Source organism: Lissotriton helveticus, chromosome 9, assembly GCF_964261635.1.
Source record: "Lissotriton helveticus chromosome 9, aLisHel1.1, whole genome shotgun sequence".
Lineage (NCBI taxonomy): Eukaryota > Metazoa > Chordata > Amphibia > Caudata > Salamandridae > Lissotriton > Lissotriton helveticus.
The window spans coordinates 952118277-952135074 of NC_136070.1; the positions used below are offsets into that span (position 1 = coordinate 952118277).

The following is a 16798-nucleotide window of genomic DNA, read 5'->3' on the forward strand; positions in this document are numbered from 1 at the left end:
TTGTTGCGATACACTCCCTTGTGAAGATGAATTAGAGTCTACTTGACTGTGAAGATAACCAAGCTCCTGTGCTCCTGTTCCTAAATTTGGCAATTTTTGTTTTATTAAAACTATAACACTTCATTTCTAATATTTGTGAATAGAAAATAAATCTGAACTTTTCTCTTTAGTACTCCCTGTACTCTGTCCAAACCTTGTGAAGTCTGCGAGCTTGCTCACTGCAAAGCTTTGATACTTTTCGGGCTTTGTCAAGTTCAGTTGTACCAAACTAGCAATGCTTCTTGTCAAAATGCTTTTTGTAATTCTGTTCTTAGAATTCATCGACATTCATATTCAAAGTTTATATTTACTTCTATTCCTAAAAAATCGACGTAGATATTTCGCCATTTAAAATTAGGAAGTAGTAGCCACACAGCCCACATCAAATGTTTAGCCCCATTCGTGGACAACTTTCAGATCTGCTATAGCTGGGGAAATCAGTCCACCACTTGCATTTATAAAGATGTGGATCTTTATCACAAGTAACTAAAGACTATACCAGTTGATCCCCCAGAAAACCATATGGCCTGGCACTCGTTTGTTGCTTAAACCTAGAAGTAACCACCGCCACACATTCAGTTCCTAATGAGAGCAGGCTTTACAGGCAAAGGCAGGGGTGTAGTTTATTTCCTAAATTGAAATGTGATCTTTCTTTGCTTTCTACATGCTAACATCATGGTATGTGATAACTGGACTAGTGAGAACAGACGGTTGTGATGTAACATTTGTCATGAAGTTGCTGGTAGGCTGATCTATGAAATGCTGTGACATTTGGGCCCGGTATAATCTTGGTATCCAAATTTCCTCCTCTTCAGTTGAGTCCTCTTGAATCTCGTGACATTGATTGTGAACACCTGGGCCCATGTCCTACTTTATGCCGCTGGGATGAAACAGATGTTTGTGCCCTCTGTTTTGGCCTGTGGGGCACTTTTATCTTGTCTGTAGGGAGGCGCACTTACTATGCTCCACATATATGGTGGTGCCCACTCAGTACGCCTACTTAGGGCCCCATGACCACCCCTCAATTGTATCCACCCTACAAACGAGTGCAGTTTTGCACAGCACTCACCTCGAGGGCAGGAGGTCATTAATGCTGTGCTATCTTCAGTTTCAGTCATGAGTTTGTGCTGTACTGGAGACAATACATTGTTTTTAATAAAGCGCGTTCTCTAGGTCTGAGCCAGGTGCACACTCATTAGGGTGCACCAGGTGTAGACTGTGTTAATGCACTATTTTTACATAATACAGCCCCCTGGTCTTTATAATTGCTTCTGAATGGCTTGTGCAGTAGTGTGTTCCTGTATGTCAAGGGGCAGGTTAGAACAGCTAGTTTTTGTCCCATTGCTCGAAGAGTTCATTCAAGTTGAGAAGCTCAAGTATAGTATGAAATAATTGCCATTATCTACTCATGAAGCAGACACCAGCATGAGCTTCTAAACTGGAAATAGTTATAAGTGGAAGTCAGTTCTATATACATAAGATCTTAGCCTCTTTTTTCCCTTTCCCATTATGTGGTGCAGAGAAGCAAGGACCACAGAACGTGGAAATCACAAGCACATGCTTCAAAGGCAAAGGTGAAGGCTACCGAGGGAGAGCAAACTTCACGTCGTCAGGGATCCCCTGCCAGCGATGGGACTCCCAGACACCCCACAAACACCATTTCCTGCTAGAGAAATATGGATGCAAGTAAGTTTTTGTCAGAGCGGGTATATCAATGTGTCCTAAATAAAGATTTACGTTTTGCAAGTGAGTCTTTGACCTCAAAAAAATTATTGCCACACACTGCAGGAAGAATCCACTAGCAAATAAGGCAAACTTTATTCACTCTTTGTGATGTGGTCTGTGTTGTTGCCCTGGTTGAGAATTAGATTTGAGGACATCCTCATGTAACACTCAAGAATTCTATCTTCTATCTGCCAACCCTCACTTTTCCAACAATTTTACCTCAGATTACTGACATGAAATCCCAGTTTGTATCTGCTAGGCCTGCTATTTACAACTGTTTATATGAAATTTGGTTCTGAGCATAATGTAATGTTTCTAGATGTCAGTTTCCGATTGTGACAAATGTTGGAATGTATTCTGAATGCATGGATGACACTTGCAAGAACTTCATATTTCTTTTAAATGATGTACAATTGTCTACCAATCTCATTTGCCCTGGTTTATTCAATTGATTGAACATTTCTGTATACTCAGCATTGGCATTAAGCTGTGATTGAAGCATTTGCATCCATCATTTTTTTGTTCCACCCACCCCTTGACACTAGTGACAGCAAATTAAACGTTTAACCCAGATGACAGATTATTGTATATTTTTAATGCTTACCTGTTCCTTTCATTGAAAATCCTTCCCATCTGCAAGATATTAAACATAGTATTTCACAATTCATCCGGATTATACTCAAAAACATTTGGAATATCGGAGCTGACCACCATTCAGCAAATTCCCTGAAAGAAATGTTATTCATAATTAATATTTAGTAGTGTGGCGGTATGCTACTACACTACATCACTCCACTCAGTACCACTCTACTGTACGCTGCTCCAATCTGTGCCACTCCATTGTACACTATTCCACTGTATGCCATATGAGTATACTAATAGGGAAATGAACGCAAGCGAAAATGAAAGAATAGGTAGAATAATGAAATACAAGAAAACAGGAGATAAAAAAGGAAATACAATGTGGTGATTATTAAACATGTCCCTCATGGAGGTTGTACACATGACACAAAGAGAAAAATGGATATAGCTTGCAGGATTTAGACTCCACCATCTCACAGAGTACCCCCACTTCTAAATTATGGTGACCCAAGAACTAGCAAAGCTAAATAAAAGTCAAAATGTCCAACAGTCAGTCGTCTCTTCTTCCAGTTGATGTCTCTGAATCAAAATGTGAAGATTTTGCAAACCCCCTTGTTGAGAAGGTCAAAGCCATCAAATTCTCCTTCCTTCATCCTCTGGCCTTCCCGTCACTGACAGCCATAATTTGGAAAGCTAGACAACTGGTCTCATTTTACAGAAATCGTGATTTACTCAATATTCAAGTAAAGATTAAACCTTCAAACCACTTTTCAGACATGATGTCCAGAAACATACTGAAAGAACAAAAAAACATGGTCTGCAATACTGGGCCACTCCGATTAGCACATCTCTTATACAAACTGTGTTCCCCGACTGTATGAAAATAGGTCAGATATCATCCTGCTGAAGAAACCCTCAGCTGATACCAAAGACCTCAATAACATCTACCCAATATCAGGACTACCTTCCCTAAGGAAGGTGATAGAATGTTGTGTAGAGATTCCTACATACCATCATATCTTGGCTAATGACCCTTTTAATATGCAATTCAGCCTAGAAACCGCTTCCTTTATTCAGGAAACTTTTGTCTTCATATGCTTCTATCGTGCTGCTTTTGGTGCTGTCAATCAACTATCACATTAACATCCTTGAAAAACGGAGTAGGCGTTCACAGAGTAGTGCCTTCTGTTTGCCATATTGGTGCCAATTGGTTAACATAGGTAACTCTCTCAATCTTTCAGTGTTAGTCTGTTACAGGGTCACTCAAAGCTACAAATGGTTTCATATACTTTTTAATTTATATGTGGAGCAGGTCAATGTATACTAAGGAAATCCGGGGACCTCTATCACCAATATGATGACTGTACAGAGTTCAATCTCAAAATCTCCTCTCCAAATGATCTCACATAACTAGCAGCTTGGAGAAGATAGAGAGAGGGATGATTAGCCTCAGCTCAAAACGTACCCCTTTAGAAACTGATTTCTTGTTAATCTACCCAAAAATATTCAACCTCCTTGTACTATCATCCATATATTCTGGCAGCCTCCTGGACTGGAAACCCACAGTTGTAGAATAATGCAATGTCTTTGGGATTCATTCTCAAAGACTCAACCAAAAATCTCCCATTAAAGCCTAGGCCAGCAGTGTACGATTCTAACTTTTTGTGTATCGGCAATTTAGTCCTGAACAAGACTTAAAGGCCTTAGTACATTTACTCTTTCCTCGTGGCATAACAGTACATCTTGCCCCCATTAAGGCTCTGTTACATGGAGCCGCTCCATTTGTTTCTCAATGCAAGAAATTTGGCTAGATTACTCCTGTTTTTGTAACCCTACAGTGGTTGTCTGTTGAAGTGGAATCTCAATTTAAGATCGCCTGTGTCAGACACAAAGCCTTACCAACATCTATTCCCATCATTCTGGCTGAAGAACTGACTATTTCCACTGTCCAATTATGTTTGTGCAGTGAAGTCTCCCTTCCTTGAGCCCCCAGCATATGAAAGAGAGCCTTCTTTGAAGCAGTCTTTCTCTGCAATGCCTCGAGAATTTGGAATGTCCTTCCTTTTTTTGCTCTGTTTCCTTGATTGCCATATTTAAAAAAAGCTAAAAAATGTCCTGCTCTAAAGGCATTTTCAGTGTGTTCAATAATTCTTGTCTTCGCAAATTTTAGAATACTACCTCTGAAGTATCTGCCTGTTATATACTCTGCTTCCTTTTGTTGCTTTATTATTACTGCTAACTTGTTTCCCGTGTTTTATCTGCAGTCTCACAATTGTTTTGATGCTAGTTTCTCTCTCATGTATCCCATATAAATCTGTGTATGTTCCTCTTATTTGCTTGGTGGAATGCTTGATGTTTCATTGTAAAGCACACTAACACTTCAGGCCCATATGGGTGTGTGCTGTAGAAAACTGCATGGATAAATGGAAATGACATAACTATGGAAAACCAAACAAGATATTTTGATGCATCTGACATCATTTGCCTTGTAGGAACATATATGAAACTGGGAACAAAATGGGTACATCCGTTCCAAACAATTGTAGTAACTGCCCTTTTAGTCCATGCCAGTGTCTTTCAGTGGGCCAGTAGCATACAAACCAAATTCCCCCCTCATGTGTAGGTTTCCGCTAGCCCTGTCTTTGTTGCTCTCTACCTTTAGCTCTGCGACCCTCAGTGGCTTCCAGGAGATCTCCTCCATTCATTTTGCGAATACAAAAATGAACCTGTATGATCCTGTTTTGCACTTGGGCTGTCAGCCTTAAGATTTTTAATGCATCAGCCATGGACTTGTTTAAGTGTTATTTGCTACTGAGTGTAAACATCAGTATAAAAAGGGAGCCACACCTGTTGGGGGTTATTGTCTCTTTATAGACTGGTGATAGCTTCTTTTATATCTTTGTTGTGTGAGATTCCCTGTTGAAAAAGAGTTTTTTTTTTCTCTTGATGTTTTAGAAATGTTTTGATTGCTAGAAGATGTATGGTTTCAGCTTTAGAATGCAACCACTTATTAGCCCATTACTAAAGTCGAAAATAAGTGCTGCATTAGTGGACGACTCTGATGTAATGCACAGTTATTCAAATTACAGTGCCTCATTGGTCGTCGTTATGCTTAGATACTGGCTGTTTATAGTGAGCATATCTTAGTCGAACAAGATTCTGTAATTGAGCCTTCCCATCAAATCTGCAGGTATCGACGGATTGTTTAGTACGTTTTCAAAAAATACATTAGTTGAAACATGGGAAAATGTGAAGATTTAATAGGCACATTTTATTAAGGGGATTATGCTTTATATCTCTAGTTAAAGTCAGTGACATACTTCATATGAACATACATTATGCTTGCAGGAAACATCAAGATTACTTTTTTAACTAGGGCATTTTACCAGCATTTTGTGTTTCTGATGAAGCTTTCTTGACTAAGCCTACAATGCCAAATCCCTTATGGTGAAAACGAAAACATATGTAAAATGTGTCATAAAACAATACAAATCTGAAAAATTGAAGTGGAACAGATGTGTTGTTCAGTAAGGATGGAGAACAAGGCTAAATAAAGAATGAACTGAAAAAGTACTGATAACAGGTAAGCAATACCCAGTTGAAGCCCTAGCCAACGTCCAATGGATTACCAAATCCAGTGAGGAAAATTCACTGCAAGAGGGGGCCTGTGAACTGCAAGGCCAATCTGATATATTTGAAGTAGGAAGCCTAGTAGCAAAGAACATACATACATATTGGAAGTAAGAAGACTAGTAGCAAAGAACACACATACACAAGAAGAACAGAAGGCTTTACAGATCCAGAACAGCAGAGGCAAATGATCACTAGCATCCCGGAGCCTGTAAATAACATGTCAAACAACTAAACATTCCTCTCTGCCTTGGACGCTGTTGCTGCATCTTGCAGAGCCTTTTGTTTTAATTTCCTTTAACCTACATCTTGCGGTACCCGCTCCGCGGGTCCCGCTTCGAGGAAGGCGGACTCACGGACTCACAGCCTTAACGAGGGAGAGTGAGAGAAGCAGGGCTGCGAGCTGTTGCTGGCGCAGGACTACCTGTCCCAGGAGCACCAGCAACCTCCCCAAATTGAGACCAGCTGGGGCGCTCTCCCTGCCGGCTCCTCCCCCCTTAGCTCCAATAGCTCAATAGCAGTCGAAGGGACCCGCTGCGCGGGAGCGCGCGGGAGGGCGCCGGGAGAAGCCCGGGACAAGGGCGGGACCGACTGCGACCGACAGAGACTGATAGAGGCTGGGCCGGCCACATCCCTTTTATCTCTTATTTAGGTTAATTCTGGTAACATTTATTACTACTCCCACTGTTCAATATTTTATTATTGTTATTTATTGGATTTTATTGTGACCCATATTTGTCCACTCCCCTCTCAAATAAGATGACTTCTAAGAAACTAAGATCCGGGCGAGTGGTAGTCGGTAGAGCTTGCTCTAAAACCAAATCTAATCCTTTGCGAAATAGAAATGGGCCAGCACTACAAGTAAAAAGTACATGCCAGTTATACTCCCTATGGGATAAGGGTAAAGACAAAATGGATCGAGAAGAAGTCATTACTGAAAATACTATTATTAGTATTAAAGATCAGGTACAAGACCTCTATATTAATAAGAGAGATAATATCTTGCCAGGTGTTACAGCCCCATTTCACCCTGAGGTGTTAACCTATAAGAATCAAGAACAAGATATAGTTCTCCCTTTAGAAACCCAAAATTTGGCAACTAAAGCGGTAGATCAAGGTTCCCCAGTAATAGCAATAGCTCATAATCTTTCCCCCCTTTTAAATAATGATCTAAATATATGTCCTGGTTCATCTACCCCGCTGCATATTCCTCCAGAGGACTATACTCTTCCTGATATCAATCTTGAGTCCCAGAAAGTTTTAATTCAGAATCTTACCACACGACAGGATACTATGGCTACTCCTGTGTTGCATCTTTTTAGCAGCACACCCTCTCATAATTCTGACTTTTCTACCCCCGAAATGAATCTATTCGCTAGTCCCTCCCACGACCAAAATCAAGATATTGATCGACAAAATTTATATGCACGAGAAAATAACGTAATCTCCGATTCTTTAACTGCCCTAGAGCGACTAATTTCTTCTATTTTAATGCTTTTGGAAAAATTAGTAAATGGATCAGACAATGTCTTTGATACAGTAACCCTGATCCTAAAGGCACTTTTGAGTAATCATACAGGACTGGAAGATATCATCAATCCAAAAATAAGAGATTTCCCTAAAAATGTAGGTGAGGAACAACAACAAGAAATAAAGGATAAAATAATTACCGATCTGCCTACTACGCCTGATCCTCTGGGTAAGACTAATACGGACCCTAAATCTCCGATTCATTCTTCCATCCAAAGGAATGAGAATCTAATTAAAAACAATTGTGCTGCTCTTATTAGCCAAGAGATCAAGATATCTCCACTTATGGAGAATAAAGAGTGTAATACCTTACCTCCTATCTTTCCTATTTTTTTCCCCCAAACAAATAAAGAAACACTAAATCATTTGGCTCTATCGGACAAAGCTCCTCCATCAGAAGAGAATAAATCCGAAATAATAGTATCTAAAAAACAACGAGGGAAAAAAAGAAAATTAAATCGAAGATTTTACAAAAAGAGGCAACGGAAAATTATTTTTGAAAATGTTAAAGATTCTCTAACGAACAACTCCAATCTTGTGGATTCAGATCTTAATTTATCGCATGAACAAGTGGCAAGTCCAAAGGTAATTCCTACAGTAGTACAACAAGAACTAATATGCCATACAAATCAGCAATATTCTGATGTTCAGCGTACTATTGTAAATGATTTAAACTTAATCCCTGCCTCTGATTCTGCTTCAAGAGCTACTCTTGATCCCTTGGCTATCTCTTTTTCACAAGTTGTTGTACCTGAAACTACATGTAAGACAGGCCCCAAGACTAGAGAACATGTAGATACTCTCTTTCTTGATTTTATTCCCATCTTTGATCCAGATCTTATTTTAAATAGATCTGTACTAGTTAATTGTTTTCAGGAAATAGAGAGTCTAAAATTAATACAATCAGCAGATATAGACGTTGTAAAACTAATAACTTCGAAAAATGGAAAGATAGCTCGTGTGAAATTTTATTCTAAATTGGTATTAAATCATATTCTTCAGTGGGCAGAAGAATTTCAAATAAGAGGAATCGATGTTGATACTTTCTTACCGGTTAAAATAGTCGGCCAAAATTGCCAAGGATTGTTAACCTATCAGGGGTTAAAAGCTTATTCTCCGGACAGTCTTCCTGTAAAGACTGAAGAGTTAAAAATACGGATACTAAAAAATAAGCGGCAAGTGACAGTTAATAATCCGCTCCCGTTAAAACAAACTAGGGTAAAAGATGCCGATTTTGAGTGGAGTTGGTTACCCTCTATTCTGTCGAATAAATCGGGTCTTTCATCCGGAGTAAATCCTAATCTTTAGCGATAATTTAAAAATAATTCAATGGAACGTTGCTGGTTTAACCCAGAGTTCCGATAAATTGCTATACTTAAACTCTTTAGATGCAGATATAATCTGCTTACAGGAAACCTGGCTGATAGGGAACTTACCGGTTGTGAAAGATTACTATGTGCTGGAGAGTAGTGCCACTCCCTCTATAAGAGGCCGAGCGAAAGGTGGGTTAGCTTGTTTCTTATCAAACAAAATTAAATGGAATTATACCCACTTTGTAGATTCGAACAAATTATTCCAGGCAATTACTTTAACAAATTTTGTGAATGATAGTTCGAACAAATCAGTCATAATAATAAACGCTTATTTACCTCCTGACCTAAACTATAACAGTGGTATTAAGAAGATCTGCTCTTTTATTCTCAATTTACAGGAATCTTGTTCCCCCCCATATATTATACTGGTGGGTGATTTAAATGCTAAAATATCCAATGGAGCTTTAGAGTTATTTAGAAATAAAGAAAAGGAGGAAATGTTCCAGATACCTAAAGCCATATTCCCAAAGAACATTAAAACAAATAAAAGAGGGAAATTAATCCTGGAGAGCTTAATCGAGGCAGATTGTATTATAGCCAATGGGAGGTTTTCCTCTGACAGCCCTGCTCACCTAACACATAAATCAGGGAATGGTGGTTCGATTTTGGATTACGTGATAGTCGATAGCACATTTTTTAGTTTCTTGAAGGACTTGATAGTGTTACCTACTGATCTTAGTGATCATAATGTTTTGATTTTGAAGTTGAATGTATCATCTTCTCAAAAAGATCAATGGAAAATCGGGGATGATCTATTGAACTTTGATATTAAAAACAGGAAGTGCTACTGGAATTCCGGGACTATTAAAAATCTGTCCAATTTACTAGAATATGCAGTAGATAACTTAACTTTATGGGAAGGCAGAGAACTAGGCTGCTTTACGTCATTTTTACAAATTTTAAAACTTAAAGCTCAAAAGCTTCAAACAGCTAAGGTAACGCCCAAAATTCCTCCTGATCTTCTTAATTTAAATAAGGAAATAAATAAATTGGTAAGGGCCCAATACCTTTTCCCCACCCCAGACCGTAGACAAAGAATTTTACTTTTGAGGAGGAGAAGAAATAGGTTGAAGGTTAGATTAAAATGTGAGAAGGAAGACGCCCTTTGGTGTAAACTTCGTGAAGCAGCTAAGAGTGGTCGAACTAAGACCTTCTGGTCATTAATCGGGGAGGGTTGTGGGGTGAGATCCAGACCTTCTCCGATATCAATAAATGAGCAGTCTTGGGTAGATTTTGTTCAGGGTCTATATAGTAGTAATGGTGAGGAGTTTGACCTTAATAAATTGCAGGAAGATCTATTTCCTTATGATCCTCCTTCCGAATTAGAAATTGAAGCCGCAATTAAAGCTCTCCGCTCGTCTGGTGCCTTAGGCCCAGATGAAATTCCAATTTCAGTATTGAAAACTCATAGTGCCTTATGGGGGAAAATTTTATACCCTGTATTTAAAGCTTGTTATATTAATGGCATTGTTCCACACTCTTGGAAAGGGAGCTTGTTAATCCCTATCTACAAAAAGGGCGTCAGGGATTCACCTGAAAATTATAGACAAATAGCTCTCCTAGACGCCATAGGCAAGGTTTTCACCAAATGTCTATTGAATTCTATAAATGACTGGGTGACTATGTCTGCAATTCTCCCCCTAGAGCAGACCGGCTTTAGAAAACAACACGGTACCTTAGATAATCTTACCGCTCTCCAAATCTTGATCGAAAAATATGTCACAGTCCGTAGAGGAGGTATCTATGGAGCATTTATTGACTTCTCTACGGCCTTTGATAAGGTGGATAGAGTTTTGCTTTGGAGTAAGCTAATAAAGTTAGGAATGCCCCCGAGCTTATTGAAACTAGTTATCGCACTCCATACAGATACCTGGTCCAGAGTTTTAATGGGTGGTGATAGAGGACTTTCCAGGATAATACCTACCAATAATGGGCTTAAACAGGGCTGCCTGCTGGCGCCCCTGTTATTTTCCCTATACATTGCTGAGTTACCTAAAGCAATATTATCGACTAGCAATGGTATTGCCCCTGTTCTAGGGGGATCACCCATTGCATGCTTAATGTATGCCGATGATATTCTAATTCTGGATCTCACCCCAAAGGGTTTGAATAATCGTTTGAAAGGTCTGAACTCCTACTCCGAGGCCCATTTCTTAAAAATTAATACCTCAAAAAGTAAAATAATGTGCTTCTGTGGAAGGAGAAAACCTAAATATAACGATTATTACTGGTCCGTCGGGGGTGAGAGACTAGAAGTAGTTAAATCCTACCCCTTTCTTGGGAAGATAGTTACGAGTAATCTATCAGAAAAAACCCATACAGAGAAAAATGGTAGGAAAGCTCTCGCTCAAGGGAAGAGTCTTATCTCCTTATACAAAGCGACAGGCCGGAGGCATTTCTCCATATTGCTCGAAGTCTATCGGGCAAAAATCCCCGCATCCCTAATCTACGGACTGGAAATAGTGGACATGGCATGCTGGAAATTCTTGGATTCTATTGAAGGAAGAATTCTTCGTAATTTAGTCTCTGTAAATACTGCAAGCTCTACGTCTTCATTAAGACAAGAATTTGGTTTACGTAGCGCACGGTCCCAGGCAGTAGCGAGTGTGGTGCGTTGGGTTTTCAATATAGCTGAAGGAAAGCCTGGCACCTTGAGATTTCAAATAAAAAATGAATTGTTGGGTTCTTATAATGTCTACTCCTCTATTGTAAGGAACTTTAGACAGGCCATTTCTTTATTACAGATAGATGAACAAAGTCTTTTTACATTATCAGCTCCCCAACTAAAGTTATCTTTAAAGACTACGTCTTGGGAGTTGAGTTTTAGAGCTGACAGTATGATCCGAAAATCTAAGAGAGGAATGTTCCCCTTCGGTAACTCTTGTGAAATTAAAAAACTTCAGCCATATTTAGGTTGGAATCTTCCTCATGCAGTTAGGCGATTTATTCTTTTGTTGAGATATGATTTACTTCCATTGAATTGTTTATTGTTTAAATGGCATGGTGGTACAGATATCAGTGATTTTTGTAAACTTTACTCCCAGGATCTATACCATGTTGTTTTTGTTTGCCCAGCCCTTATGGTTCACAGACGTAAATGGTTAAAACCTTTGTGTTTTCAGTTGGGTATTTTTACGGCTTATGATTTCATTGTAGCTATGTTTAACCCCCCAAACGAAATGTTTTGCTTTAAATTGTTTTCTTTCTTTAAATGTTTTTTAACATTGTACTGACATTTCTATTTTTTATGTAATTAATGTTGTTTTTTCTTTTTATTGATAAACTGTTATGTGGATCTCGACAGAGTTCCGTTATCATAAATAAATAAAAACTTGAAAACTTGAACTAAACATACAAACAGTGAGAGTGCAAGCAATGTGTTCAGTGGGTCTCCCCCTGTGGAGTTGCATGCATTAAAATGTTTTCAAAGTTGTAGTTCTTCTTTAGAGTACTCAAAAGATTACACTCCCCATGATGGTGCTTGTCAGTATGGGCTTTGTCAAACTAGCAAAGATACCAATTTGCCTTGTTGGTTTTCAGATGCCAGCAGGCTTTATAGCCAGTTCACAAGTATGTGCGAGATCTTCTTCCCTCATAGATGTACCAGATGTAAGAAATCTATGATCACAGGCATGAGAAATCAAATACGTATTAGATATACTGTATTAGAGCTAGACAGATATGCTGGACCTTATCCTCATATCTTCCTTGGAATTATGGTGCTAATAGGATAATGTCCCTCCCCATTTATTATACCAGGAGACATAAGGCCACATACTACAATAGAGGAGGATAGAAAGCATATACCATGTAAAATCATGGCAAAATAGGTAGGGCTCCAGGAGAAATTGTATCCTCAAATAATTGTCCTAGAAGAGTTTTCTATTGTATTATTTTAGATGGAATAAAGCAATAATCTGGGCAGGAAGAATACCAGAGTAGGTGTGCGCGGATAGGAAACATTCAACATTCTATTTGTGAAAATTATACCCATCCAATTAACATCAATTTTATGACTGTCCAGAGACTTTGTGTATGTGGTGAACAAAATAGAATTAATGGCAGGGCAGGTTAATTCAATGTAATGGGATATTTAAATTGCCAGGCATTTACCTTCCTTGACCTGTGGGATAATTTGAGGCTTACTATTATGTTGGTAGCAAATCCAGAACCACACAGTACCAGATGTTGGGTGGGCAGTGCCAATGAACTGTGAAAACACTTAGCTGTTCATGGTGTTCCTCTCAGGGGTCTGCAGGAGAATTACTGCCGCAATCCGGATGGATCGGAGGCTCCCTGGTGCTTCACCACCCTTCCGGGCATGAGAGTGGCCTTCTGTTTCCAGATTAAGCGGTGTGTCGATGAAGTGCCGGCGGACAGCTCAGGTTTGGTAACCTTACCCCTTAAAATGTTTCTGTTTTAAAAAGATTTTTTTTATAACTATTACATAGATTTGGAGAGATTGACCTTAACTGTGAGTTAAGTATTTGTATTTTAGCAAGTCTGGTTCAAGAGACAAAGCCCAGCCAACATCAGCCATTAGGCTCGTCCTTTCAGCTCCCAACCGAGTGTATTGGTTGAAAGTATGGATACAATGGATACTGTTATTCACTTTCAATTCTGTGGTAGCTTTCAATGCTAAAAAAACATACATACTCCATTTGCACTCCATTTCCATAAAATGAAAAGATGCAGAATATTTTAACACTCTTGAAATGAGTCTTCAAAGACTTTTATATATACCACAAGTGTGCTGTTCTTCCCTTTAATGATTGGGGTAAAGGTGAGGGGGCAACATGAAAGGAGGTGCTTGTATGAACTTGCCTGTTATATTTTGTTCTTTTTGGGCTGCCTGTGCTAACTTACTCCACTGAAAGTGAGACCATTTCCACAAATTAGTTGATGGTGGGTGGGAATACAGTGAGAGAATGAGAGCAAGTACTTTTAAGGGACTTGTACTATAAAAACATAATATTCACTTTCATAATTTATCATCTAGTGACCTGATGAGGAGGTTGATGAATTTTCTTCTCTTTCTTAGATAAAGTTTTAATTAAATTAATCTTTGTTGTCAACTGTGGTAGTTTTTGAAATGCCACGTTTAATAAAAGTGCTCAAAAAACGTTAAACCTTCTTATGTACATGAACTGTGGCAAGAATTGTTTTTAAAATGCAACAGCAATTTTGTGGTTGTAGAACTGTTGGTTGCGTGCTTATGAAGAATGTCAAATGTTTTTTTCCCATTTAGGTTTGAGTGGTTTTATGAATTTTATAATGGCTTACAAAACCAGGAACAATTGAAAGGAAATTAGCTAATTATTTCCGGAATAGCAAACATTCTCCCAAAATGCAGCATCTTAATACCAGAAGCAGGCATTTTCCAGATGTCCATCTGGGGAAACTGTTAAAACATCTTTATCTGTTGTTTTTTCAACCTCTCAATTTTCCATTTCTGAAAGAACTCTTAATGGTGTTAAGAGGACTCCAATTAAGTCCTCGCTTCAGTCCAGTGTTATTTTTTCGAAGACACAGGGCAATCTCCCGATACTGTGGCAAGGCTTTACCTAGCATTTAATATTTATTGGAAGTATTTAGGTTCCTTCTTGAGGTAATTAGTATCTACAGTTTCTTCTGGGTAAGTTAGGGTTTTCTCTTTTTTCTTTGCCATAAATACAGGTGGTGCTTTAGCTGTGCATTTCAACTTTGGGTTCCTTTGGTGACAAAGACTTCTTTAAGGTTTTCAATTGTCTGCTTGAGAGAGGAAGTGAAGAGTAGGTATGGACGAGAAGTGAAAACTCAAGTGTAGAATGTCAGAGTTCCTGGTGGCTGTTTGGTCTTTAGATAAGAGCAATTATTTTTATCACCATCATTTTAAAAATATCTATTTTTATATACCCACTCCCCCGTGTATAGAAAGGACCACAGCAGATTGGTGGATAGCCTTCTCGAACGTTCAAGCTCATGCTCATCTGCATCCATTTACCACAGTGTGGGCTCATGTCTGGTTGTTGCTACCTCCCAGCTGCACGGTGAGGTAACTTACATCTATCTGTATCTGAATGACTAGCACATTGGCATCAATCAAAGGATGACTGCCCACGTTGTTGTCACCATCCACTGAACAAAGTTAGTTACTCTGATCACAAGAATAGCCAATGTTTGACTCTCCCAGGATAGGTTTGTCTCGGTCTAGGGATTATATTTAATGTTCGGTGTCCAAGTATTTTAATAAATCTATTATAGCCACTGCCCAGTCTGGCTGTCTTGTACCCCTTGTTTTACATATTTGTTGGCCTTTGTACACCTTCATTTTTCCAGTGTTTGAAAGATCTGGAAAAGCAGGTGCTAGAGATAATGAAAGTTGTAAGCCTGGCCAATAAAATGCCTGGGGATCTCCGGGATTGTAGATGCATATAGAGTGTCAGCCAATAAAGGTTGATTTGAAGTTGTTGGGCATAATAAACTTTACACTCCGTCAAGATAGAGAATTGAGACAAGTTTGGAATATGAAAATCTCACCTTCTACTAAATTAGTACTGGGAGATATTCCGATCTCAGTGTTTAACATCTACCCTTTGAGCATCTTTAGGGTAGTAGTGTGCTGGCTGGCGCTTCCTAATCACTTCCATTATTTTATCAACCAGTCCTTGAAGATGGGATTGGTTCTTCATGATCAAAAGATAACCCATCCTGCTTGAGGAAAAAAAAGTTATGCTTCACTACACCAAGCTGGGTCTAATCTGTCTTCCTGGCCAAGCCGTAAAGGACAATTGCTTAGCCAGCTGCAACCTGCCTTGCTTGATTATTACCAACTGAGAGAGATTGAAACAAGGGTGGCCATAGTTTTGGAGGATGGCGGTTGAAATAGGACAAGGAAGATAATGACGTCCAGATCCTGTGAAGACTCTCTATGGCCTTTTATGAATTGAATTATCATAATTTGATAAACATGACATGACAAGGTAGGGGAAAGTGGGAGACCGTGCTGAATTTGGTGCCGCTCTTCCTTTTCCTCACATCAGTTGAACTTGGAACTTCCTCTTTTTGCAGCATGAATCTTTTCTGAATTGACCTACTGTGCATTACTTCACCATCTAGTGGATGGGTCCAGAATAGTTTCCTTGAAGTCATCTCTATTTTCTTTTTGTTCGAGGCATGTGGGCTGCTGAATTCATATATATGCATAGATCGCCGCCTAGTGTTGGGTCCGGATGATTGCACTTTGTTGTCTTGGAAGAGTCTTCGAAGTATCACAAGATAGGTGACTCCTCCCCTGGACTACAGTGCACTTGGGCATCTTCTCCATCCTCAGATTGTTTTTTTCAGCCATTGGGTTCGGATGTTACTCCGAAACTCCAACTTCGGAATTGAAACAAAACTTCTCCAAAGGCCAAAAGGCCTTCGACGGTATTGTTCTCGTTCGGTACCTCTCTACTCGATCAAGCTTTCCATTTCGACTCAGTCGTCGACGCGGGCCGTTGGGCCTTTTCGACGCCACGTGAGACTGCAGTCGATGGAAAGAAGCCAGTTTAAAAGATGCCCACAATGCCACTCCAAGTTACCACATACTGACAAACACTCAGTATGCAACAAGTACCTTTCCCCAGACCATAGGGAAGAAACCTGCCCAGCCTGCGCCCAGTTTCGGTCGAAGAAAATCATACGGATCCAATGGACCGCTTGGCAAGAGATGCAGCGACAGGCACCGGAACCGGACAACATCTTCGATGATGACCAAGAACTACCGGAAGCTCCAGATTCGGACCTAGAGATCGTCACCGTCGAGGACTACTCGGACTCCGATGACGAGATCCCGCCGGGGCAAATCGTGAGTACACAGCCCCCGACACCAATTACCCCGTTACCAAAGGCTGCGGTCGAGGCATCGCCAAAAGGCCTTAGCCAAGATCCGAAAAAAG

At 39.6% G+C, this 16798-nt stretch overlaps 1 protein-coding gene across 1 annotated transcript in view; it reads left to right on the top strand.

The window, feature by feature from the left end:
• MST1 (macrophage stimulating 1) overlaps window positions 1-16798 on the top strand; it is a 441328-nt gene that overhangs the window by 274383 nt on the left and 150147 nt on the right. The window contains exons 9-10 of the mRNA XM_078661212.1: window positions 1560-1725; window positions 13128-13264. Of these exons, the coding sequence (XP_078517338.1) occupies window positions 1560-1725; window positions 13128-13264 (303 nt within the window). The remainder of the gene's footprint in view (window positions 1-1559; window positions 1726-13127; window positions 13265-16798) is intronic.